General features: G+C 35.9%; 1 protein-coding gene and 1 non-coding gene across 2 annotated transcripts in view; one reads left to right on the forward strand and one right to left on the reverse strand.

The window, feature by feature from the left end:
* Smp_146940 (putative innexin) overlaps nucleotides 1-25,534 on the reverse strand; it is a gene marked incomplete at both ends in the record, with an annotated part of 53,523 nt that extends 27,989 nt beyond the window's left edge. Inside the window, 2 exons of the mRNA XM_018796421.1 lie at nucleotides 1,459-1,688; nucleotides 24,916-25,534. Coding sequence (XP_018650635.1) covers nucleotides 1,459-1,688; nucleotides 24,916-25,534 — 849 coding nt within the window. The remainder of the gene's footprint in view (nucleotides 1-1,458; nucleotides 1,689-24,915) is intronic.
* Smp_tRNA_00579_Gln_TTG.1.1 lies at nucleotides 12,071-12,138 on the forward strand. Its single transcript has one exon. It is a non-coding gene (tRNA).
* Nucleotides 25,535-26,092: the final 558 nt, after the last annotated feature.

The following is a 26,092-nucleotide window of genomic DNA, read 5'->3' on the forward strand; positions in this document are numbered from 1 at the left end:
CATCCGAACCAGATCACGAGTGGAAACGCCATGATCAACATCCCCTACATTCGCTAGCCAGATTAAACCAGTCGATCTACAATATATTGGTAACGTATCAAATATATCTTCGAACCTCCTCACTTCTGTTTTTTGATTTCACTTGGTGGATACGATTCATAATAGAAGGTGCTACTGGTTAAAGCGTTGTCAGATTCTGAATATCTGTAGCATTCTTCATTATAATTCAAGTATTCAATGTATGGTTCTCAGATTTTACCAAGATTATTTGTAATTTAGAAGAGTTATCAACTTTGAAATGATAAATCAATCAAGATCTTTGATGTTAAATTCAGTCTGTTTTAGTGATTTAAAAATCTACATTACTCAAGTTTAGATTCGCTTTTTGATCACTTCTGATTATTCAAGGAAGCTAATAACCTACAATCGATGAACAAAACATGATCTTTACACAACAATCAAAGGGAAGTTTGTATAATTTGTTTTTAGAAATGATATTGATTACTTTTTCTTCCCCCCCAAATGCCCTGGTACGGCCGAGAGTGGGGAGAACCCGCTGTCTCTCAAAATGCTCTCACATGCCCACGCGTATACAGCCTCCACAAGGGAAGTCCTAATCACTGCCTTCACACAGTGGCGGGGGTGTTGTTTACGAAATTGAGAGGACAAAAACTGAATGTCCGTTGCTTTAACCGGGTTGGTGGACAAGGAGGGTCCACCTAGGGGAGTTGGAAAACCCTGATTACAAACCAATGGTGCACATGGGCTCCAGTATCCTGATGGAACAAATGGCGTATTAATCAATCGTTGATTACCATTTACCATGGAACTGCATCTCCTCATGATGCTCCACTGCCTTTTGGACCAGACCTTGAGGTCGAAGGCTCCGAGTGTGGCCCGAGCAGTATCCCAGCCCTCACAGAAATCAAATGAGATTTGTGTGGCGCGTATATATCTGGTGCCCCTTTGTACCAATATTTATGTGTTTAAATAAATAAATAAACATTACATTTAAAATACACAGTGATCATATTAATAAGATATAATAGTCTAATGTATATTGATTACAAACGCTTTTATAAATATGATGAATGTTTTATAATTCCACTACTAATTATTACTATTGTAGTGTGTACTACTGATGTCAACAGATATAAGTAGTATGTATCATCAATGAAAAGTGAAATGTCTGGTGGCAGTAGGTTAAGAAGATCAAAGAAAGAGAGAATGAGAACAAAGAATGATTGGTATGGAAACAAAAGAACAATAAAGTCTGAGACGATTGATTGACATTTTGGAAATGAAGTATTGGAGTATGGTTCTGTATTCAAATACATTTGATTGTCTCAACTTGTGTTCTCGTTCACTACACTATAATCTCAGTAATAACAATAGTAAATTAAGTAATTGATAAAGGTTACTATTAATCAATTTGGTATGAAACTTGAATATATATACCTGAAGTAATCTCCATATAAGACATGGTAGAAAAAATCCAGCAGCTTGTAATATGAATACAAATGTAGCCCATTGATAATAACGAATAATTGTGGTACGATTATTAACTGGTGGAAGTGTAGATTGAACATTAGCAAAATATGTATTTGTTACCCAACAATAATGTTCAGCATATTCTTCCCAACTACGTGAAAATTCTTGAGGTATCCAACATTGTAATGGGAGATGAGCTATTCATGTCAAAGATAAGAGAAGTAAATAGCATTAGAATGTGTATATGTTTGTAATACATGTATACATTATCATTTTATTCGAATCATGACACATTGTCTTCACTAAGTGCCTTTATCCGTGGTCTGGTTGCACAGGGATCTTAGGGTGACAATGAGTCATGATCTTAAGACAACCGCACAGCTCCCCGAGGTTTCAGCCAAGAGGTTCGGAACCCTCTGTTCTTTAAGACGGATATTCAGCAAGGTAGATAATGGCACGTTCATTTAAGTACACACAACCTTTGTCAGAACTAAGCATAAAAACTGCATTCAGGCTGAAAACCTATTTTTAAATGGTGACACGGATATCGTGGAAAAAGTACAGAGGACAACTACCCATGCACTTCCAGAAGTCCGGGGTTCAACATACAAAGAGCGTTTGAAAAGCTAGATCACTTTACTCTGTCCTATTAAGTGGTGATCTGATTTTGATGTATAGAATACTAAGAAATGATTTTGGACCTAATATATCCTGTTTATTTCTTTCCACTAAATCGGGACATCTCAGTAGACATAGTAGTCTAGTAGAAAAGCCATGAATGAATAAAATGCCAATGACATACAGGTTTACCCCCTCAGTCATCAATTCTTAGAACCTGTTACCCGAAGCAGTGGTGTCCGCATATTCAATTGACACATTCAAAAGGAGACTAGACACTCACAGAAGCATACTAGAAAAGGATCAACATAGATCGTAGACTTTCTAACCTTATTATACAAATCTGAATCTGATAATGTTTGGCATTAGATTTTCATATATAATCAAAGTAACTTTTAATGTAAAACATTGAACAATCTTGAAAATATAACAATACAGTTATTCAGTGCTTCCTAATTTCTAATAACCGATATTCTTGACACATTAATCTCAATAAAATTGGTTCATTCAGCCATTCTATAGCGATTCCCTCTCAAGGTTATAATTTATCTTAATTTAACAAACTGTTCAAAACAATCAGTGTTAAATCAACTGAATAAATGAGAAGCAATGACCAGTGGAGTTCAACCAGGTCTGTTGAGAGATATCAATTCACTGAAGACAACGGTGAACGACTGCTCAATTTCGTGGTTTGATTGAAGTTAGACATTAACACTGTTGGATACCAGCCGGCTCAGTCGTCTAGTGGTTAAGTGCTCTCTTGTGACACTGATAGGTCCTGAGTTCGAATTTCGCCAGGCGGAATCGTGGATGGGCACTACTGAGGAGTCCCAAACTAAAACGAAACAGCCATCTAATGCTTCCAGGTTTACCGTGATTGGTCTAGTTACAATTGGCTGATAATTTCAACTATAAATGATATCTATGTAATTTCACAAAAAATTATAAAAGTACACCATTTGTTTTTATTTCAATCTGATTTGAGACTTCAAAACTGTAAACAACTATGACTATTAAAAAATACTTTGAAAAAAAAGTACAAATAAAAAGATCGTTTCCTCAAAAATTGATTGATCACTGGGTGGTGATCAAAGTCATGCGTTTCAAGTCCTTCTTAGTGCTTATTGAATGCTATAGATAAAGTTACAATATGGCCACTAATCTAGGTGGCTCGACAATGCGTAAACTATGTTGAGATAAAATGGTGGTTGGAGATGGTCAACAGGAAACCCTGGACCTGGGTTTTGTGCTATTTGGCACTCGTCAGCAAGGTATACTTGTAATCTTGAGGGGACTGATGCTCCCTGACGGATTCCATCGTTTCCTCACTTGAAGAGAAGACACTCTATGTAGAATGAGTGAACATAAGTTGAATGATTCAAAGCTTGTGAAATATCTTTCAAATGGTCACTAAGTGCTTCATTTTGGCGCTGACAACGACAATGGAAGCTTGAATTTACATTATGTCGAATACAAGACAATCTATAAGATACATAGCCTGACTGATAGATTATGATTATAGTGTCGTATAGGGAAAGTAGACTTTCATAGTTTTATGTAAATCTGTAATTTGCTTTAGAATTTAAAACTGACATTATGTTAAGTGAGTGATACATTCATTGATCACAAACAAGTTCATCCTTATCTCAAATCTTTGTTTATTATTGCTTATTGTAATTTGGTCAGAGGGGGTTTTGTGGAGAATCTAGTATTTTCATAGTTGAAATCATTAGTCAGTTGAAGCTAGACCACCATGGAAAACATGGAAGCACAGCTTTAAGGCCGTTTCGTCCTATTATGGTCAGCAGTTAGACATTAACACCAGCCAGGTCAGTGGTCTATCGGTTAAGGGCTCTGGCTCAAGACTGGTAGGTTCTGGGTTTGGATCTCGCGAGTGTGGGATCGTGGATGCGCACTGCTGAGGAGTCCCATAATAGGACGAAACGGTCGTCCAGTGCATCCAGGTTATTGTAATTTGTCAAGTTTATTAGGTGAATTCACGAGTTGATGTAAGCTAGATCACCATTGGAAGCTTGAAAGTACTAGATGAGTATTTCTTCCTCGTTTGTGACTCATCAGTGCACACTCACGATGGAGAGTGAAATACTTCTAAATCATTATCTTTTTGGAATTATATCACTAACATTGTAATAAAATGACAGTTCATTTGGATATGAATATAAGAAAGTCTTTAAAATGACTATTTCTAAACTGTTACAATTAAACAACAGTTGTTTGCTTCAATAAAAATTAAGCTAATAGTGATAGATAGAATAAATTTTAAAAGACTAGCTCCAACCATCATCTTATTGACAAACTACAAATGTGTCATAATGTGAATGATGTCAGTCAGTCACAGAGTAGAACTTCGTATGTACGTACATAAGTTCGAGTTGTCATACTACATCAGCACAGAGATACAGTTGTCGACTCAAATCCCATTGTGGTAGGGGTAATAAGAGTATAAGCAGTAATCCGAAAGATTAGGGTCCGAAGATGTTATTCAAGCAGTATACCCCAGTGAAATAAATTTGGAAAGAGAAAAAGGAAAAGGACACAAATAATTCAGAAGATTAGAATTTGGGAGAACACAAAGAGTGGATGCTCCTTCTCCATTGCAAACGATTTTGAGCCATATCATTCAAGGTCTCTAACCATTGATTGCTATCATCCCGCGGATCCCAACCAGGTAGTCTACGCCTACCAACATGGCTTAGTCACGTTTTGGTCTGGCCCCCCCCCCTAGCTTTCTTCCAACCTACTCCTACACCATAAAACACTGCACGTCAGGGCAGTCGGTGGTCGGGCGTACGTAACATGTGTCCCAGCCATCCCAACTGGTGACGTTTCACTACTTCATCAGTCGATTTGCCGTCCTTACCTAGTACCCGTTTCCTAACAACTGCATTACTTACTCGGTGATCCCAGGATATACGAGCAATGCTTCGAAGACACCTATGATCAAATTCTAGCAACCTACGAATATCCTTTACTCTTACCGTCAATGTTTCACTGCTATAAAGTAGGATGGAACGAACAATGTGAATGATGTAGGCTTGTTGAAATAATATATCGTTTAATTGCTTTGAAGTTGTATCCTAATGTACATTAATCTGTAATGAATATATAATCAACAAATCATTTCGCTTGATTGAATAACATTAACGGTTAACAATTAAAACAAAGTTGAAGATCAAAGGATATTTAATCAAATGATTCATTATCAAACACTGAAATAATAACAATTATTATTAATATACTAAGCAAAGAGAGATAGCGACTAGCAGTGGAATCCAATCTCCGCATCTTGTCCTATTTTTCGGACTCTTTAGATGGATGTAGCTTCATCTCAGAGTTGATTTTCACACTGAAACTCAAACTCAGTACCATTCGCTTCAAACATCATTACGCTATATACTCAGCTATTGAGTCCTGATGGTCATCTGTTTGTGAAGTTTAAATTTACTTGTTGCTGTTTATTTGTATTTTCACATTGTTATTTAGGACAGTAATTGATCAGTCTCTTGTTTGCATATATGCATCCTGTGCGAATTGCCTCGATATTGCCTTAAATCAAGAGCTTTAAAAGTGAACATCAACTCTGGGATGTAGGTACATTCAGCTGACGAATCCCAAAAATAGGACGAAACACTCATCCTAGATTCCATTGGTAGCCACCATCCATCTTTGCTTATAAAACTTATGAATTCAAACCATATCCTTAAAGGATACACATTCTCAGTCCTTAATAGCAATAGGAAGATCTAAGTAAATAAGATCCAAAAAATTGTTCTTCTTGGTAGGAAGAAAAAGAAAAAAAGGGTCTATGAAAGATTTTTGCTTTGAGGCACATTTTAAAAATTTTGACTAAAAGTACTATACTACAAAATTAGATTATCACAATCCTAATCACCAGGTAATTGATTTCAATCATCATTCTTTAGCTAAAGGCTAAATCAATGTTTACCTTAATACATGTTTATTTTTAATGAATGAATGAAACAGAAAGATTTCTACGTTGTGAATAATGTTGTATTCACTTTGTTGTTAGTTCTAATAGAAGTCTGCCGCCAAATGCCCTGGTACGGCTGAGAGTGGAGAGAGTCTGCTCTCCCAATCCAAATGTTCTCACATGGCCACGCGTATATATAGACTCTGTCAGGGAAGTCCTACTCGCTGACTTCTCGTGGCACCGGTGTTGGTTACAAAATTGAGAGGACAAAAAGCGGATGTCCGGAGCTTTAACCGGGCCAGTGGACACGGAAAGTTCACATAGGGGAGTTGGAAAACCCTCATTTCAAACCAATGGTGCACATGGGCTCCAGTATCTTGAAGGAACAAATGGCGTATGAATCAATCGTCGATCACCGGCTACCATGGAACTGCATCTCCTTAAGATGCTTCACTGCCTTGTGTATTAGACCTTTAGGTCAAAGGCTCTGGGTATGACCCCCCCAAGGAAACCACCTGCTTCAGTTTGGGCACCTGAGCAGTATCACAACCCTCCCACAGATCAAATGAGATTTGTTTGGCACATATATATCTGGTGCTTCTTTGTACCAATATTTATGTGTACAAATAAATAATAATAATAAATAACTAATAAAAGTGAAACTGGAGTGAATGATATAAAAATTGGAAAACTCCATGATCAATGTTAAGCGGGTAAAGAAAGTTCGTATGAAATATGAAGACTTAGATTATGATCTTGAATGAAGTAAACTCTTTATAGAATTCAAGTGTATACTAACCAGGTCAACCATTGTCTGAATAGATCAGTGATTATGTCACATAATACGAAGCTGGATGATGATTTTTTTTTTAATTTCACAGTTAGAAACATAAACAGGAAGATCTGAAACAATCAATATATATGAATGAAAATTCATTGCATTGCACATACCATTGTTTATCTGAACTCAGTAGCTACATGGATTACGCGATGACGTTTAAGGCAAAAGATATTGGGTTTGAAACGTGGAGAACTACTAAATCCATCGTCAAGAAAGTATTTATATTTATAAACAGATAACCATCAGCTTGTGAAATGGGGTGAAGTTTAAATTCTCTTTATGTTGTTTACTTATATCTTCCCATTGTTATTTAGAACTGCATTTAATCAGTCTCTTGTTATCATATGTGTATACTGTGCCAATTGCCTCTATATTGCCTTAATACACAAGCATAATAAGCAGAGATACATAGTAGATAGGAGTCGAATCCAGTACTGATCAATTACAGTCCTAAATAACAATAGGAAAATACAAATGAACAACAACACGTGAATTTAAACTTCACCACATTGTACAAGCAAGTGGCTATTAGGACTCAATAGTTAAGTGGATAACGTGATAGCATTTGAAGCAAACCGCACTCGGTTCCAGTCCTAGAGTAAACATCAACTCTGAGATGTAGATACACACATCTGACGAGTCCCAAAAAGTAGGACGAAATACCGTATCCTGAATTCCACTTCTAGTCACTATCTATCTTTACTTATCATATAAATCTACTTCTTAATTCATTTATTTTTCTTACTTATAAGTATGTCAAATATTCTATTGTCTGTCTTATTGTTACCTTTTTTTCCTTCTCTTACTTATTACTCTCAGTGATAAAACAAGAAAAAAACTCGAAGTACCATGGGAAAATTAATCAATTCTCAATTGTACATTATGATAACGTTTAATTACTTTATTGTAATTACAGAGAAAAAAAAAGAAGAAAAAGAGAAAAAAGAAAAAAAAATTTTAATCATAAGAAAAGGAATAAATATGGTGGGTTTATGGGAATTCCCCCCCCCCTTTATTTTAAAAAGAAAAAAAAAGAAGAAAAAAACACCAACATCAATTTTATACTACTCACTAACTTTTAAATTAAGTTTTGCTTGTCAATTACTTTTTTTTCTCTTTTTTTCCCTAATTATTCTTTCTTATATGTTCACAGTAGGTAGTTATAATGATCATAAAGTACTTTTGCATAATTCACACACAAAAAAATTAGTCTATTAATGTTATACTGTAGTGTAGTCTACTTATATCCATATAAGTAGCATATGACAATGATCAGGCATAGAATGTATTTTGGCAGAAGATCGATAAGGAAAGAATTGAAATGAAGCGCAATTGGCAGGAAAATGCATGAATAATGAAATCAGAGATGACGGACTGATATTTACAGAAGAAACAGTGAAGATTGAGACAATTTATTGATAGTTTGCAAATGAACTGTTTACTCAGTCAGTGGTCTTGAGTGCTGTTAGAGGTATGAGGGCAGTTATCACTTCCCGGTTGCCCACATCGTGGAAAGATTCTTCTAGAGATACCTGAAAAAGAAATTGGGTTACAAGTGGTCTTGACGACCTGAGAGCGTGACCGCAGTGCCTAAGGGACAACTGCTTGATGTCGGTCACATACGACCTTTTTGTGGATAGCTTTTGTGTTAGCTCCGTTCTTCAAAGGACCTTACTCCTGGAGACGGATATCAGTGGGATAAGGCGAGGTGTGCATTTTTAGGGTACACCTTTTCTAACCCCACCAATCCTTGTGGGAAGGAAGCATCGCTGTTATGCTGGTTGTATGAAGGAAACACCTTACTGCTGTCACACCTCTGTACAGCCAGCAGTACGACTTCGCCTTCGGACCTTGGGTTTGCTGCTTTTATTCTGACCGCTCTTCAAACGACCTGCCTGGCATGGTAGGACCTTGAGGAACGATTGTTCCAGCCAGTACAGCTCGATTGTTTCATCACGATAGGCAAGCCCGACCACCACGTCAAGGTAGCAGCAACGGTCGGGAGGTAGCAGCAACTGTTTACTACTCACAATTGATTGATCACACTAGGTAGTGATCAATGTCATGCGTGTCAAGTCCGTCTTAGTGCTGATCGAATGCTATCGAACTGTTTACTACTGTATGATTATCAGAATTTAGTGAGATAGTCTGTACTTTGTGTTTAAGTACATTCGATTGTCCCCAACCGGTGTTCTGTTCACCACAATACTACTTATTGAGTAGTAGGATTGTTTTTAAAAAAAATGATTTTCCAAGTGAGTTTAAAATGTGATATTGTTACTATTAGTTACTATCAGTTTTATGAGAATGAGCTGAAAACAAAAAAAAGACTTGTAAGCAATGATGGATAGTGGCTAGCACTGGAATCCAGAACGCGCGTTTCGTCCTATTTTGGGACTAGTCAACAAACAATGCTAATTGAATTTTTAAAAAAGACTGTTTCCTATATTTAGCTTGTTTGAGATTTTTATGACCCTGAATGTGACTCCAATTAGATCGTATGAATGATATCACCCAATTCCCGCATATAATAGAATTTAATTAGAAATATAAACCATTGGTGCTTAGGTCAGTGGTTTAAAGATTAGACACTCACCGTGAAACATGAGGGTTTCGGATTCCACATCCAGTGAGGTCGTGAATTTATACCACTGAAGAGCTCTACAGTAGGGTATCACAACTGTTTAGTGCTTCCTCATTCTCTGTGAATGATTAAATCAAGTGTTTTCGAAATAGAAACCGTAAAATTCAACAATCCTAATAAACCCTTCTTAATAAATACATAATAATTGATATTTATATGCTCTTATCGGGTAAGTGAATAGATAATTCACAGACGGGTCCACTGTGTTACATGATAGCAAAAGACGATGGATCTAGATTTGTGTTAGTTCTGTAACACCAGCAAAATACAACTACAGTCCTTACGAAACAGATGCTAACCGTCTTATATGAACCCTCGTCGTCTATAAACTTTGATTAGCACTAACAATAAGACAAACAAAACACCGGTTAATAATCAGTAATCGATCATTGTTTAAATTAGTCAAATTAAATGTATACTTTCTAAGTAGGTTTGAATAATTTTTTTTCTGGTTAGCGTTAAAAAATACAAACCAGATTCCAGAAAAGGAAGAAATCAGGACGAAGCGCTGGAAGCGGATAGGACACACATTGAGGAAATCACCCAACTGTGTCACAAGACATGACCCCACATGGAATTCTGAAGGCCAAAAGAGGAGAGGAATACCAAAGAACACATTACGCCGAGAAATGGAAACAGACATGAGAAGAATGAACAAAAACTGGATAGAACTAGAAAGGAAGTGATAAGACAGAGTGGATTGGAGAATCCTGGTCGGCGGCCTATGCTCCATTGGGAGTAACAGGCGTTAGTAAGTAAGTTTCTAGGTAGGAGTTTTGTTTATGAATGTACAATTTCCATCACTGATTAAAAATCCTTTAGCATTTGAGCTTCTAGATCACAGACACTAAAACACAATCCAACACAAAATATTCATCAAATTTATCACCTTAGACAACACAACACATGAGGACTATGTGAAGACAAGTGGATCAAGCACAATGTGTCTAAAACAGATTGATTGGGATCAACTCAGTTTAAATGAAGTAAGCTATCCTGTTACAAACTGCATAACTGTAATATTGTTTGTTTTGAATCTTTGCATTGATATTTAGGACTGCAACTGGTCAGTCTCTAATTGTATATGTGCATATTGTGCGTATTGCCTCGATATACTGAGTTAATAATAAGTGAACTTAAACTTCACGCTATTGCACAAGCAAATGACTATCAGGACTCAGTAGCTGAGCAGATAACGCAATAGCGTTTGAAGCAAAAGGTGCTGGGTTTGAGTCCCAGAGTGAACATCAACTCTGAGATGCAGGTACATCCAGCTGACGAGTCCCAGATAGGACGAAACGCATGTGCTGGATTCTATTGCTAGCCATTATCCATCTTTGCTTACATTGCATGACTGTAAGTTTATTCCTTAGTGAAATCTAAGGTTTATAAACAATTTCATAAGAAAATTGGTTTCATGAATTTTCTCACAACAAAAGATTTCTCAGTACAAAAGGTTTATAGCGTTTGTTGGGTTTGTTTCGTTATATCACTGATTACTTTTAGTAAGACAATCACTAAATATCAAAGGATATTTAATATCTCTTTTTCATTCTACTCTATTGCTTATACGGGTGTGGTCACCCAATGGAATGAAATACAATAACCTTTATATTTACCTTCAGTCACTAGTTCCCTGAAACTTTAACAATCATCATCCATTCTCCATAACTGAATTTATATTTATTTATTATTTGAACACATAAATATTGGTACAATGGGGCACCAGATATATACGCGCCACACAAAAATTTGAGGGCTATGAAACTGCCCGGGTGCCCAGACCGAACCAGGTGGTTTTCATAGGGGGACACACCCCGGGCCTTTGACCTAAAGATCTGATCCACAATGCAGTGGAGCATGGTGAGGAGATGAAAAAGTCCCATGGTAGCCGGTGATCGACGATTGTTACATACGCTATTTATGCCATCAGGATAATGGAGCCCATGTGCACCATTTGTTTGGAATCAGGGTTTTCCAACTCCCCTAGGAGAACTTTCCGTGTCCACTAACCCTGTTAATGCACCTGACATTCGCTTTTCATCCTCTCAATTTCGTAAACGACAGTAATGCTACGAGAAGGCAATGATTAGGACTTCCCTTACAGAGACTGTATACTTATGGTCATGTGAGAGTATTTCGAAAGAGAGGGTGGGTCTTCTCCACTCTCTGCCGTAACAGGGCATTTTGATTATTTGATAACCATTAACAATCGATTAGCTTAGTTACAAAAAACCAAAAAAACCTTCACAACAAAAAAGATTATTTTATTTGATATGCTTACATTCCGCCTGTTTTATTCAACGTAAGTTTTATGTTTTTTTTCAATGAATGTATTTGTAAGCAAGCAGAAAATACAATCTCTTAGTGTAATTTACAATATGGGAAACGCCTACTTTCATCTATATTCGAATGTAACACTCATTCACTCCCTCCCTCCCTCACTCCCTCACTCACTCACTCACTTGCTCACTCACTCACTCACTTTCTCACTCACTCACTCACTCGCTAACTCATTCATTCGTACAATCATTCACTCTGTCTGTTTATTCATCCCAGTGTTTCACGGTTCATTAGTCTTGGCATATTTACATGAAATATTTCCTTCATCATTATATATATACACATATTATAGTTATACAATTGTTTATCTGTATAGTTAAAATCGAAGTAATATTTGAGAAGATAATAGGTAATTTAATAGTTCAATTCATGAGTCGATTTAGGCTAGACCACCATGGAAAACCTGAGAGCATTGAACGGATGTTTCGTCCTAGTATGGGACTTCTCAGCAGTGCGAATCCACGATCCCGCCTCACGAGATTCGAAAGCAGGACCTATCTGTCTGGTACATGAATGCTTAACCTATAGACCACCGAGTTGATATTCAATAGTGTTAATGTCTAACTTCAACTAACCCACAAAATAGGTAACATTTTCATCTTCTTGAATAAGGATGGCTTATAAAGAATAACATTGATATCACTTATAAAAAATGTGTCATCTATTTGATGAGCCTAGATACTTTCTTGTGCAAGTCTAAGTCGATGATAAAAAAACAAAGATCACTTGAATTCACTTTGGTATTGTTTGTTTGAATCTTCCCATAGAGACTGACCAGTTGCAGTTCTAACAAAATCGATGGGAAGATTCAAACAAACAATACAAAAGTGAATTTAAACTTTACACCATCGGACAAGCAAGTAGCTATCAGGACTCACTGGCCGAGTGGATAACGCGATGGCGTTTGAAGCGAGGGTACTGGGTTCGAGTCCCAGAGTGAAGATCAACTCTGAGATGCAGGTACATCCAGCTGACGAGTCCCAAATAGGACGAAACGCGCGTCCTGGATTCCACTGCTAGCCACTATCCATCTCTGCTAAAGATCACTTGACCAAACAAAATAATTCCACACAATAATGAAAACCACATAAAGTTGAAAGCATAAGCCCTTTGATACCTACTCAATAATCAAAACATAATTTCGTCACCATGAGATTCGAATATTCTAAATCTAATCCCCGATAAGGTTATTAATGTGTTGTCGAAGTGTATGCCATTTTGTTGTGGTCTTATGTCCAGCTTTTTATCACTTGAATTATCCATCAATCGAAATACGACGTGTCTAATCTTAGCATATGCCATATCATTGATGTTCGACCGGTATGAGCAGTCTAGCGTCCTTATGGTCCCTTGTCCGTCTAGCCCTTCCAATTGAGTCCAGAACACCGATTGCAGCTTCTGTTATGCGAATCATTTATTTCAAGTATACTCGGTTTATATACTAGACAGAGAGACATCATCACACCATAAAATAGAAAATAATATTTGTACAAGATTGAGTCAAATGTGACTGTGAACATGGGAGACAATAATCAATAAACTGAGTATAATTTACGGACAGTAAATCGTACAGTAATAATCCATGTGTCAAAATGAAGCTTATAATAAGATGAATATACAGATATACATAATCTAATTACTCAATATTTATACAATGGGAATATATACAGAATAATAGTCCATTTATAGGTCCCGGTAGTTACCCATACTGATGTCTTCGATACGATACAACATTATCAGGCGAGACTATGATTTATGGACGACCTTTGAACAAATCTAAAGTGACCTTGAAAAATGCTACCCAATCATTAAACAGTCAGCATAGGGTAAAAAATATATGATACAAAACCAAATAATTAAAGTGGATACACCTCTTTTATATGGTCCAAAAGCTTGTCAAGGTTAGAAAAAGGTTCAAAGGTTCCAAAATCGTAATACATAAGGTAGAAGAACTCATCAATATGGTTCCATAATAGTTGATCTCTGGAACGGTGATAAGGTTATAGAAATCCTCTCAGCCTCGACTACATGGCTTCCTTATTGGTTGCGTGTACTCCGCTTGTGTAAGTTTGTCATTTTTATTATGGATATGTCCCTACAATACTCATACCACTGAACAGCAAAAGCTTCAGTAACATCTGCGATTATTACAGCCAATGTTACTGGTGCTTTTATTATACAGTTGGCGGCAATTATTATAATATGCCTTATTCTCAATCTGGATCGAGCGACAAAGGTTCCTATTCTAGCAAATGTCTTCCTTCAACATATATTACATCTAAGGACAAAATCACGGTAGTCTGCATAAGGTCTACAAGTCATTTAATTACCACAATCAAAAATAAAGGAACTTCTTAGTAGTCTCATTTGTTTTAGCCGCTTAATTGTCAAGTCTTCTTTAAAATCCTCTGTGAACCGATCGTACATGTTCATTGGGCACTGAAATTGGCGCCGTGACTTTGAAATCCCTCAAAAATGCTTCTGATTAGCTAGTCCATAAATTACAGTATCGCCCATTATCAAATCTTAACTTAAACTTTGAATGCCCAAAACTTCATTTAGATACTAATTATAATGGATTCATAAACTTAACGGCCAATTCATTATTAAATGTATTCAGTGATTCAATTCCAAAAATTTGACCAACTATTGTATTAACCAATTGAATCAGTGAATATATATATTTGAATGTTCTCACAAACTATAACGAAAACTTGAATAAACAATTCCATCAATCACAATTAACAGGAAAGAGGTTTTGTGAAGATTTTAGTAATTTTGTATAGTTGAAATCATGAGTCAATTGAAGTTAAACCACCATGGAAAATGTATTGTTGGACTCCTTAGCTGTAACCAATGGAGTTCAACCAAGTTTGTTGTGATATAACAACTCACTGAAGATAATGATGGACGGTTGCTCAACTTCGTCGATTGGTTGAAGTTAGATATTAACACCATTGGATACCGTCTCAGTAGTCTACAAGTTTAGCCCTCGCTTGTGAAACTGATAGGTCTTGTATTCGAATCTCGTGAGGTGGGATCGTGGATGGGCATTACTGAGGAGTCCTACGATACGACCGTCCAGTGCTTTCAGGTTTCCCATGGTGGTCTAAATTCAATTGACTCGGGATTTCAACTATATACAATCAATATTAGTTGATTTATAACTATTTACATCGATGAATTAGTTAAATTTAAAAAAACATAGTTGAAATTATGAGTCAATTGAAGCTAGACCACTATGAAAAGCCTGGAAGCATTGGACGGCCGTTTCGCCCTATTGTGGGACTCTTCAACAGTGCTCATCCACGATCCCGCCTCACGAGATTCGAACGCGGGACCTACCAACCTTATTTATTTGCTAAGCAACACCATTAGTTTGTCTGTACATGTCTATTTGTATTAGATAAACAGATATAGTAGTCGTAAGAAAAAAAAGGAAAGAAATAGTCACAACCTATTTGTTATTTAGTGAAATTGTAGTATCGTTTGATAATGTTAAGCCCATATGCCTTATTCTAACTCTTAGACAAGTCAATTTACCTATCCATCATGAATCATGTTTTTTCCTTGTCAATGATTCACTTATTAACGCCGACTAGTTTTATATGTGTGTAGGTGTGTGTACCCTTCTTATCCTATTCATCGCATGTATGTCATTTATTCTTCTCTGACTATGATTACGGTGAGTTGGCTTACCCGCCATCTTCGATTCGTGTCATTTTTGTTTCGCTCACTGACATTTGCTTATGTACTTATAACTTTCTGACCTGAGTTATTTGACAGTAAAACTGTAGCTACCGCTTTTCTTTGCCTTCTGATCTCATGCATCGTTAAGATTTGTATTATAACGGTTAATCAATGTGAACGATTAGCGCAGCACGGCACTACAAAATATATTCAATGTTCAAAAGTTGCTTTTCCAATCATACCAAGTTTGAACATTTTTTTGAATTCACTTAGTATTGTTTGTCTGTATCTTTTCATTGATGTTTAGGACTGCAACTGGTCAGTCTCTTATTGACATATGTGCATACTGTTTGTATTGCCTTGATGCAGCCTTATTTCACAAGCATTGTAAGCAAACATGAATAGTGGCTAGCAGTGGAATCCAGCTTGACGCGCGTTTCGTCCTATACTAAGTGAATTTAAACTTTACCCGATTGCACAAGCAAATGGCCATCAAGACTCAGTAGCTAAGTGGATAACGCAATAGCGTTTAAAGCGAAAGTTACTGGGTTTGAGTCAAAGAGTGAACATCAACTCTGAGATGAGGGTAAATCCAGCTAACGAGTCCCAAATAGGAAGAAAAGCCCGTTCTGGATTCTTCTGCTAGCCACTATTCATCTTTGCTTACAATTCTTAATTTCTTTTTGTTTTTAGTCATAATTTCTCTACAAATTAATATTGTATATTATGTATCTGACCAATAAAATAATCATTTTTCTACCGTTGTCATGGTGTTCAATGGAACATATTGTTTTCCTTATGTCTATTTAATGATAATTTGAATGAGATTATGATTATGCTTGTAAATAGAAACAAACGTTTGGTTTATCAACTTTATTTGGTATTGTTTATTTAAATTTCCCGTTGATTTTTGGGACTGCAATTGATCAATCTCTTATTGGCAGGTACATTCAGCTGACGAATCCAAAATAGGACGAAACACACGTCCTTGATTACGTTGCTAGCCACCGTCCATCTTTGTTTATCATACTTGTAAATCAAGGCTATATGCAGGCAATATACAGAGTATGTACATATGCCAATAAGAGATTGATCAATTGCAGTCCTAAACATTAACGGGAAGATTCAACCAAACAATACCAAGTCAATTCAAATTTCATCTTCTTGAACAAGCAAGTGGCTATCAGCATTCAGTAGGTGGGTAAATAAAGCGATGGCGTTTGAAGCGAAAGGTACTGGGTTCGAGTCTCAGAATGAACATCAACTCTCAGATGCAGATGCATTCATCTGACGAGTCACAAATAGAACGAAATGCGCATCCTGGATTCCACTGTTAACCACTGTCCATCTTTGATTATAATGTTTCGTCTATCAGTTTACACTGTCTCATGTTAGATAATTGAAGATAATTAGATATTTTGATGGAGTTTTATTCTCTGAGCTGAAAAGTATAGTTCTATCCAAAGTTTCTGCTGATGATACTGTTCAGAAGAACGATGAAAGCTCCACGACCAAGCCATCCAGCTCAAACAACAAAACTTTATCAAAATCATTCACGTAAGCTGCAAATCTCCTCCAACATCTCATAATCGGAAATGTCAGTTGACACTTTCAGAAAGATGTATCTATAATATTTTGAGAATTTATCTTCCGTATATTGTAGTGAACCATTGTTATTTCGTATGACCATTAATGAAGAAAATCTGGAAATACTGGAGTCCAATACTGGGACGAAATGGCCGTCCAGGGATTTCATGTTTTCAATGATAATCTAGCTTAGATTGACTCGTGAATTCAACTGTTAAGAAGAAAATCATATTGAATCGTATTTCTTATTGTAAAACTGAAAGTATCTTTAATAATAAATATTTACACACAAACTCATACACAAAGCTATATGTATCTCATTGGACCGTACCACAGAGAACCAGATAGATTATATGTCTATCAACAACAAAAATTCCGAAGGACAATGAAAGATGTGAGAATCAGAAGAGGAGTTGACATAGCTTCAAATCACCACCTGGTTGTGGCCAAAATGAAACTGAAGCAGATATGAAAAAGATCATTGGAGACTGGAAGAAACTGAATGGAACTGCTTAGGACAGGGTTGGATGAAGAGTGCTGGCGGGCGACCCATATTCTTCCAGAAGGGTGTTTACGGTGTGGTAAACAAGTATACACAAGTGGGGTCAACCAAACGTATTTGGTTATAAAATTACAGAATAATTTAGTAAAATATGAGTACCATACAGTGAATACTTCATTTACAAAATATCCATCAATTGCCTCAAACTTTATGATTCCTTCATTTCTACACCAATCACTCATTAGTCTCATTCTTTTCTTTTTAATCTTCTTAACCTTCTACAGTTAGACATTCCAATTTCGAATGATGATACATACTACTTATATCTGTCAATATCAGTAGTACATACTACAATAGCATATCATTGTTTACTCAAGTTCTTATTTTAAAGAAAAATCATAAAATTTTGATTATATAATAAAATGAGGTCAATTGAACAAATTCAGAAATTAATTTACTCAAAGCAAACAAAATCTGACTATATAGTGGTCATCAGTAAACAAGTGTTTACTCAGAATGAATTAAGATGAATATTCCACAAATGTATATTTTAATAGTTGAGATTATGAGTCAATTGAAGCATTCAAGAGCAAGACTGATAGGTCCTGAGTTCGAATCCCGTGAGGCAGAATCGTGGATGCACACTGCTGAGGAGTTCCACAATAGGACGAAACGGACGTCTGGTGCTTCCAGGTTTTTCATGGTTGGTCTAGCTTCAATTGACTCATGATCTCAACTATTAAAATTACTATAATATCCAAGACAAACACTTTTGATATATCAACAACGAATTACTAATAATGATTCAAACACTATACAAGTTGACTAAGCTTTTGGATATCCAGAGTCAATATCTTAATGGATGACTTGAAACAAAAAGCTTCTGGATTCAAGGTCTAATATAAACATCAACACCGAGATGGGGATAGATCCAGCTGATAAGTTGTGACAAAAAGCATCAACACACATTGAATGAAATTAAAAATGAAAACAATGATGAACGATCTTAATAGTCTGAAGGTGTAGTGTCGGTTGATATGTTAAGCCCATATAATTCTTATTCTACCAACTGGACAAGCCAATTTACCGATCAATCTTGAGTCCCTTCTTGACCTTGTTAATTATTCACTTATCAACCTTACTTACTTACTTACTTACGCCCGTTACTCCCAATGGAGCATAGGCCACCGACCAGCATTCTCCAACCCACTCTGTCCTGGGCCTTCTTTTCTAGTTCTATCCAGTTTTTGTTCATACGTCTCATATCTCTCTCCGCCTATAGCTCCTCCGGGGGCTACTGCCGGTCTCAAGCTCGGGTAAAGGAGAAGGGTTGGGCATGGGGTTAGCGACCCTATCCCGTAGAAAACCAACTCGCTAAAAAACGCTAATCAGAAACACTTATCAACCTTGACTATTTTTATATGAGCATATGTGTGTGTACACCTTTTATCTTATTCACTACATATCTGTAATTTATTTTTATCTGTCTATAAATATTGATTAACGCTTGATGAAAGCGAGTTGACTTAGCCGCCATCTCCATTGCGAATCATTTTTACTTCGCTCCCTTCTATTCGCTTCATCCCTCTAATTTCCTATCCAGATCAATCAGTGTACAAAATCTATGTATATTCGAAATCCATTCTCGTATTTCACTTATTTAATTCCTTTATTCATCAACGAGGATTAAGTCATGTATTACATTACATAAGAGGATACAGAGGATGTATATATTGACAACAATCCATTCATATCATCAAAATGGAGTCAGATTTTTGCCATCACTACCCCCCCAATAAAGGTAATGAGAAAGCCAGAATGTCTTTTATATGATCTCTACAGTAGTCTTGACTGTTCACTACTATTGATTCTCATATGGGGGTAAGACTACTATTCAATATATCATGGCTATTTATAGTGTCTATCTAAAAATTAATCCATGATATCCCTTTTTTCTATTAATTATTTGAACTAATAACCCAATATGTATGGATACCTTTAATCCAACTTAAGTTTTTAATAAGATTACAGATATGAACAATCATTCTTATATAAGAATAATGAAGGAGAAGATTTGTAGCTAAGGTGGGTGATTTTGTTCTCTGAGCAAACTATTCAGCTGAATACAAGAATGAATGATTGAATGGATTCGTAAAAAAACTGTACATATATATATATATATATATATATATATGCCCCCAAATGCCCTGGTACTGCCGAGAGTGAGTAGAGTCCGTTCTCCCTCTCCAAATGCTCTCACATGGCCAGCGAATATATAGCCTCTGCCAGGGAAGTCCTGCTCACTGCCTTCTCGTGGCGGGGGTGTTGTTTACGAAATTGAGAGGACGAAAAGCAAATGTCCGGCACTTTAACCAGGTTGGTGGACGTGATGAGTCCACCTAGGGGACTTGGACAACCCTGATTCTAAACCAATGGTGCACATGGGCTCCAGTATCCTGAGGGAACAAATGGCGTATGAATCAAACGTTGGTCACCGGCTACCATGGGACTGCATCTCCTTAAGATGCTTCACTGCCTTGTGTATCAGATCTTTAGGTCAAAGGCTCCAGGTGTGGGTCCCTAAGAAAACCACCTGCTTCAGTTTGGGCACCTGGGCAGTATCACAGCCCTCAAGCAAATTGAATGAGATTTGTATGGCGCATATGTATCTGGTGCTTCCTTGTACCAATATTTATGTGTTTAAATAAAATAATATATATATATATATATATATATATATATATATATATATATATATATATATATATATATATATATAATCCAAGATAAGCGTTTCATCCTATTTTTTGGAACTCGTCATTTGGATGTAACTGCATCTCACGGTTGATGTAACTGCATCTCACGGTTGATGTTCATACCGAGAACACGATCCCTGTGCCGTTCGCTTCAAACGCTATCACGTTATCCACTTAGCTATTGAGTCCTGATAGCCACCTAGTTCTGCGATGGGATAAAGTTCACTTGGTATTATTTGTTTGTATCTTAAGGCTTGTGACTTAAGTCAATATCAAGGCAGTCCGCAATGGATGCACATATGCCATGAAGAAACTGATCAAATGCAGTTCTCAACAACATTTACAAGATACAAGTAAACAACACCTAGTGAATTGAAACTGCAGATTATTTTAATACCCTATGTTTAAAAGAACGAGTTACCCAACAATCAATTAGTTGGATATTGGAGATAGTTTATTCTAATATCCAAGAAAATCAATAATACTTCTCAACATTATGATTGATTAAGGCTTTTTCACACAGAAATAGTAACCTTTCAACGGTAAACATTGAACAAGATGCATGCTCATTAGAATTTCCCTATCCAAACTGCATTACAAATGTTGTTTTCTATCTGTATGTCGTTTTATCAACTTTTAGGTTTTTAAACACATAAAGATTGGTATTAAATGGCACCATACAATATGAAAATAAGATGGATGAATTAAAGTGAGTATAACAAGAGTATTTAATGGTTGGATTCATTAGTTGATTTAAGCTAGACCACCCTGGAAAATCTGGAGGCACCGGAAGCCCGTTTCGACCTGGTATGGATTTCCTCAGTAGTGCACATACACGATCACACTCACGGGATTCGAACCCTGGACCTATCTGTCTGGTGCTCAGACGCTTAACCTGTAGACCACTGAGTTGACATCCAGTGGTGCCTGATTCCAACCAAACCACGAAATCGCGCCACCACCCACCTTTGTCTTCAGTGAGTAATTGTCTCATAACAGACACGGTTGAACTCCACGTCACTCTAGAGACCAAAGGTCCTTGGTTCGAATAACGCTTATTTGATCGCGTATCTGAATTGCTGAGAAGTTTCATACTGGGAAGAAATGGCCGTCCAGTGCTTCCTGGTTTTCAATGGTGGTCTAACACTAATCGATTCATGAATTCAACTGTTAAAAATATAAAAATGTAAATAAATTCTTTACAATATTTGAACAGTTAAAAAACAATCAATTCAAACACTGAAGCTGACACTTATAGGTTCAGATTGTTTTCACTTAAAATCATAAACAGGGCTTAGTCAATGTTTTATACAAATGAATGAAGTCAAATCATTTGTTGATTGATTATCACCATGATTGTCTAATTCTAAAGGATTTACAATATGTCTAACATTCCATAAGACGATGTCTGGTTAGCGGTTTTTATTACGGGATGCGGTTACCGACCTCATGTCCAACTCTCTTACATTACCTAGGCTTGTGACCAGAAGTAGCCCTGGAAGAGTTACAGTCAGACTAGACATGAAAAGAATGAACAGGAACTGGAAACATCTGGAAAGGATTGCCCAGTAAAGAGTTGGATGGACAATCCTGGTGAGCGGCCTATCTTCCTCCAAAGCGATAACAGGAGTCAGTAAGTTTAAGATTATATCACTGAATGGTTTAAGCTAGCTAATATGATGGTAGAATGTCAAGACTAATAAAAATTTTCAGTTCTTTGACTAATTAATATACACTTTCAAATATTGATTAATCATAAAATAATAATACAATTTCATTTTCATAGTTGAAAGCGTGAGTTAATTGAAGCTAGATCACAAGGGAATACCTGGGAACACTGAACGGCCGTTTCGTCCTATTGTGAGACTGCTCAGTAGTGCGCATCCACGACCTCGCCTCGTGAGATTTGTTCATACATTTTCGTTCCCATCCTTTCATTATCGATCTCCTACTGAAATACATTCAATGCCCGACCATCGTTATATAGTACTTATGTGGATATAAGTAACCTATTCTACAATACTTCAAATACAAATATGAATATTGAGATTATTCGTAAGTGTCAAATGAGTTCATTTTAATGCTTCATCATAATGATTGATCATTAAAATCTTATGAATTTACAAGTTGACCTCTGATTAAATTTTTAATAGATTTAGTCTTTTCAAAGTAAGAAATTAGACTAATATCAACATATCTAATACGATCAAAAGGGGGGGGTTTGTGAAGATTTTAGTAATTTTATATAGTTGAAATCATTAGTCAATTAAAACTAGACAACCATGGAAAACCTGGAAGTACTGGATGGCCATTTCGTGCTATTGTGGGACTCTTCAGCAGTGCACATCAACGATCTCGCCTCACAAGATCCGAATGCAGTATCTATCAGTCTCGCGCGCGAACACTAACATTAAACAATGACCTAAATACTACGTATATCATATTAGTTCACTAAAATCCCTATGAATTCATTGTTAGATTGATAGAAATAGGTTAACCATTCAATGTTTTTTTCTTTAGTATACAATAACACATTCATTTTCCATAGGATTTTTAATTAAAACAACCTACTTTGGACATAATTTTTCTGACTTAAGAAAAAAAATAATCCTAGTGATTAATTTTACATAGTTGAAATCATGAGTCAATTGAGGCTAGATCACCATCGAAAACCTGGAAGCACTGAACGGCCGTTTCATCCTATTTTGGTACTCCTCAACAGTGCGCGTCCACGATCCCACCCCACGAGATTCGAACCCAGGATTTACATAGACAATAACATTCATGCATCAATTACTTTTACACTAGAGGTAGAATAGGATGATAATATATCGTTTCTAGATGTCCAACTAGCTAAAAGACTAGATAGAACATTAAAAAGAGGGTTACATAGATAGTTTACAGTTGGACAATACACTTATTTCTATAGTACAGTATCAATCAAATACAAAAGAAACTTGATAAACATCCCAACTCATTGTGTTAGAATATAGAATAACATACAGATTATCAGTTCGACAAAATCATTGACATAAGCTGTACATTCATTCTTATATAGAAAATATATGAGTTTATATAAGGATAGAAAAGATTGCATCATAAATGGATTCGACACTCTTATTATCAAGTGAGGTTACGTAATAATCTGGGGGTTAGAGAAGATTTTAAGGCTGGAAAAAATTTACTGGTCACAATTATGAAAGATAATTATCCAATCGATAGATATGGAGCAAACCGAAAAACATAATGGTTATCATAATAAAAACTGGATAATAATCAGAAAAGGTTTTGTGGAGATTTCAGTATTTTCATAGTTGACATCATGAGTCGATTGAAGCAAGACCACCAGGGAAAACCTGAAAGCACAGGATGGCCGTTTCGTCCTATTGTGAGACTCCTCAGCTGTGCGCATCCACGATCCCACCTCACGAGATTTGAACCCAGGACCTACCAGTCTCGCGCCATAGCACTTGACCGATAGATCGCTGAATAATAATCAAGAAAACTTGTTTAAAGGGTAATAATTACTGATTACAGTTCAAAATTATACAACACTTATTCAAAAATACGATAATAAAAAAGGACACTTAATTTTGTTTGCTTTTATTTTCCCATTGTTGTTAAGGTCCGTAATTAATCAATCTATTGTTGGCATATTTGTGCATCCTGTGCGGATTACCTCTACGGCCTGCTTCAACATCTGAGCCACCTGTTTCTATCATCTAGATATTTCAACAAGTTATCTACTTCTAACCAGAAGGGGTTTTGTGGAGATTTCAGTATTTTTCAAAGTTGAAATCATGAGTCGATTGAAGCTAGATGGATGCGCACTGCTAAGGAGTCCCATAATAGGGCGAAACGGCCGTCCAGTGCTTCCATGTTTTCCATGGTGGTCTAGCTTTAATTGACTAATGATTTCAACTCATCTACTTTTGTTTGTTTTTATACATCACCTATTAAGGTGGGGACAATCGAATGTTACCAAGCATAACATTAAAGAATACCTCAGTAAAATATGAGAACCATATAGTAAATAGTTCATTTGCAAACTATCATTCAATTCTCTCTAATATCGGTCCATACTTTCTGATTATTATTGTTCACACATTTTCAAACCAATTGCGTTTCGATCTTCTACTGAAATACATTCAATGCCCGACCATCGTTAGATGCTACTTGTGTATATATAAGTAGTCCATACCACAATGTCATTTCAAATAGAAATTAATCAAAAACCATCTAAAATTCCAAATTGCACAGCAAAAACAATTACATGCCAGCTTAGTGGTCTATCAGTTAAGTGCTCTGACACGAGACTGGTAGGTCTTCGGTTCAATTCTCGCGTATGCGGGATCGTGGATGAGCACTACCACTGAGGAGTCCCATAATAACATCCATCCAGTGCTTCTAGATTTTCCATGGTTGGTCTAGCTTTAATGAAATCTCCACAAAACCCCTTCTGATAACAATAAAATACACATAAATACTTACATAAATATTGTCGAAATCCAGTTAATGTTAATAATATTAATAATAATACACTTGTAAATTGATAATTAATTCGATCAATTTGATCATCATCCCCATTCAATTGATTCGATCCAATACGTGACCATTTTAATAAACTTAATAATATAGTTGGATCATTATCAATTTTTCTAGTATTTCTTGTATAATCTCGATTGATTATGGATGAATGATTAAAGGTTGGGGTTATTGTTGGATCCATTAAATCATAATCAAGATCATAATAATAATTATTATTATAAAAATATGGATTATGTAATAGATCTCGATCATAATATGGATCATTGAATACTTTACTATTATTATTAGTATTATTATTCTGATTATTATTGATTAAAGATTGAGTTAATAGTTTCTCTTCTTCATTATATAATTGTGTTTCTATAGAACAATTATTGATTGAATTAGATAAAGAGATTTCATGATTGATTGATTTTATTGGTAATTCATCAATATTAATTGATTCTATTATTGGATCTATTGTATATGATGACCATTCATTATTCATTTGATGTGTATATGGTTTATTTGATGGTTCAGTAAATAGATCTATTGTAGAACATTGTGATGTAACAACAGCCATAATGGAATGGAATTGATCAAAAAGTAATAATATAGTTGATAAATATCACATTTTAAAAGAGGGGGAGGGTGGGTAGGGGAAAACACAATTTTACAATGATAATTATTTAAGGAATTGATATACCCAGAGTTGGATGGAGAATGCTGGTGAGAGGTTTGCCTATGCTCCTCCACGAGGGATAACAACCGTAAGTAATAGTTAAAGTAAGTATGGGATAAACGATTACACAAGAATGGGAGTAATATAATTCTTTTTTTTTTCTAAAATAATAAAATGTATTAAAATTATTAACCAATCAAAATTGAACAAAAAGAGAATAAATAATCATTCAACCAATCAGATTTCTTTAATAATAAATAAATAATAAGAATGATAATAGACTTATTAGTAGTGTGGTATGGGTTACTTATATCCATATAAGTAGTATATGGTAATAGTTAGGCATAGAATGTATTTCATGTAGAAGATTAATAAGGAAAGAACCCAAATGGAACATAATTGGCATGAAAATACATGAACAACGAGAACAGAGACGATGAACTGATATTTACAGAAGAA

This window comes from Schistosoma mansoni, chromosome 2 (assembly GCF_000237925.1).
Source record: "Schistosoma mansoni strain Puerto Rico chromosome 2, complete genome".
Taxonomy (NCBI): Eukaryota; Metazoa; Platyhelminthes; class Trematoda; order Strigeidida; family Schistosomatidae; genus Schistosoma; species Schistosoma mansoni.